At 38.7% G+C, this 2,799-nt stretch overlaps 1 protein-coding gene across 1 annotated transcript; it reads left to right on the top strand.

Annotated features, from left to right (window-relative positions):
• Positions 1–305: 305 nt before the first annotated feature.
• On the top strand, positions 306–1,240 carry LOC309858449 (olfactory receptor 2M5-like; the record flags this gene model as incomplete). The annotated part of the gene is made up of 1 exon (XM_082751137.1): positions 306–1,240. A coding segment is annotated over one exon (935 nt), but the record flags the coding sequence as incomplete, so codon positions are not given.
• Between the last annotated feature and the right edge of the window lie 1,559 nt (positions 1,241–2,799).

Genomic DNA, 2,799 nt, shown 5'->3' with positions numbered 1-2,799 from the left:
ACATCGGGCTCTCTGCTCAGTGGGGAGCCTGCTTACACCCCTCTCTCTGCCTGTCTCTCTGCCTACTTGTGATCTCTCTGTCAAATAAATAAATAAAATCTTAAAATACACATACACACACCCGTTTCTAAAAGTACATTAAATCATGGATAAGGAATATAGAAAAATAGTAAAAGCTGATTCAAGTGATCATGGATGAGTATTTTTCTATTTTCCATTGTTCTTAAACTTTAATTAGAAACTGCTTCAATTTCTATGATATTTCTAATAAACCTCTTATCTGTCTGTTATCACTACAGAGAGTCATGAAGAGTGAGAATGAGACAGAAACCACAGATTTCATTCTCTTGGGTTTCTTTCCTGAATTTAAACACATCACAGCCATGGTCTCAATCATTCTCCTGATATACATGGCTGCCTTCACTGGCAACACTCTTCTGATCATCCTCATTTGGCTGTATTCTCATCTCCACACCCCCATGTACTTCCTTCTCAGTCAGCTCTCCTTAATGGATTTGACTTTGACCTCCAGCATTGTCCCCAAAATGGCATCCAACTTCTTCTCTGGATGGCGGAGCATATCATTCCTGGCTTGTGGGACTCAAATATTCTTCTCCCTGACGGTGGCCATTGCAGAATGCATCCTTATAACTCTCATGTGCTTTGATCGTTATGTGGCTATATGTGATCCTCTTCGATACCCAGTCATCATCAACCCTAAGGTTTGCTTACAGATGATTGCCATGTCTTGGGCAGGAGGGGCACTTACTTCCCTGGGCCACACTGCTTTTACCTTGCATTTTAACATCTGCAGCCCCAGAGAGATTCCCCACTTCTTCTGTGAAGTTATGGCAGTGCTTAGGATTGTCTGTGAGGATATCTCAGCCTATGAGAAGGCAGTGGTCATAACAAGCATCATTGTTCTGCTGCTGCCGTTGTCTCTCATCTTGTCTTCCTATGTTCTCATCTTCCTTGCAGTACTCCGAATGAACTCCCCAGAAGGCAGGAACAAAGCTCTGGCCACCTGCTCCTCTCATCTCTGTGTTGTGGGTCTCTATTTTGGTCCAGGCATGTGCATCTACATGAGACCCGGTTCTGCCAAGACTCCAAGGTTGAATCAGGGTCTCTTTCTGTTTGGAACTGTCCTCACTCCACTCCTAAACCCGCTTGCCTACAGTCTTAGGAACAAGGAAGTTCTAAGTGCACTGAAAAAGTTAATAGGGAGATGTCGGTCCTTCAGGTAAATAGCAGAAATCTCACTGTCACCCATAGGCAAAATAGTAATACACCAGCAAAGGAACATTTTGTCAGTTGAATAATCATCATTATCATCATCATCATCCCTTCAAGATCCTGAAAAAGTCAACTCACTTTAGTGAGTATATCTTCAGGGAAAAAATGTTCATCCTTTCCTTTCTCCATCTTAAAATTTCTTTCTGATTGTCCTACATGATGTGTTGATGAAGGACAAGGAACTGTGTACATCAATTCTCTTTATGATTCATGCTTGATGGTAATGTGTACTTTAGTATTTCCAAGTTTCATGTTGATACCATGAAAAAGGATCAGTGTCTGTATCCGTAAAATGAAAAAATTTAAAAAAATGACAAGATACCTCAGGATAATTCCCTGATAAAATTAATTAATGGGCATGATGATAAATCATCAGGGATCAGATAAATTTACAGTGTTGCTTTGCTCTGTATATCTAACAGGACTATTAATTTCTCTTACTCTTGTAAAAAAATAGTCTTCACTCTATGTCAGTGCTTCCAAAGAGTGGATTTCTGATCACTGGTGTTAGAATAATTTGCTGACTTCACAAAATATAGCTCTTTTGTTCTCATCTTAGATTAGCAGAATTAGAATCTGTTAAATTGGGCTCAAGGATCTGACCAGGAGACTGATTAGTGATTGTCATGTTTACCAAGGGTTGAAAGCCACGGATGTAATTACTGACCTAATTTTCTAGACCTTCTTGCAAGATAATTTCCCAGTCTTAAAGTTTCCTGATCTCTTTATAATGTATATAATATAATGGGTTAAGGTGGCTAGCAAAAACCAATGTTATTTTGGGGCACCTGGGTGGCTCAGTGGGTTAAAGCCTCTGCTTTCAGCTCAGGTCATGATCTCAGGGTCCTGGGATTGAGCCCCATGTTGGGGCTCAATGCTTGGCAGGGAGCTTGCTTCCCTTCCTCTCTCTGCCTGCCTCTCTGCCTGCTTGTGATCTCTGTCTGTCAAATAAATAAATAAAATATTTTTTAAAATGTTATTTTTAAGATAGTAAAAAAATAAACTTTATGTTTTGAATAATTCACAACTTAAAAATTTTGAAGACACAGAGTAAAGAGAAAATAAAAATAAATAAAAAGTCAGATTTGTGATATAAAACAATGAATAATTAAAAATGTTTATAACCTAACAAAATTTAAAGCAGGAGGTATTATAGATGTTTCCAAAATGTTGATATTCTTCAAAAAATTGAAAATACACTATATAATAGAGAGACTGTGGACTCTGAGAAACAAACTGAGAGTTTGAAAGGGAGGAGGGTGGGAGGTTGGGTGAGCCCAGTGGTGTGTATTTAGAAGGGCACATATTGCATGGAGCACTGGGTGTGGTGCATAAACAATGAGTCTTGGAAAACTGAAAAGATAAAAGAAAAAAATGAACATAAGAACTTATTACACATGTTTTTTTTTTTTTTTTCTAAAAATGACTAAAATAGTGGTGTCTGGGAGGCTCATGTGGATAAGTGTTTACAATTGGCTCAGGGCATGTGATTTCAGTGTCCCAGGA

The sequence above is a fragment of the Mustela nivalis genome (assembly GCF_964662115.1).
Source record: "Mustela nivalis genome assembly, contig: HAP1_SCAFFOLD_2499, whole genome shotgun sequence".
In the NCBI taxonomy this organism is placed as follows: Eukaryota; Metazoa; Chordata; class Mammalia; order Carnivora; family Mustelidae; genus Mustela; species Mustela nivalis.
The sequence above is the reverse complement of the archived record's forward strand: the minus strand, read 5'-3'. Positions and strand labels throughout refer to the sequence as shown.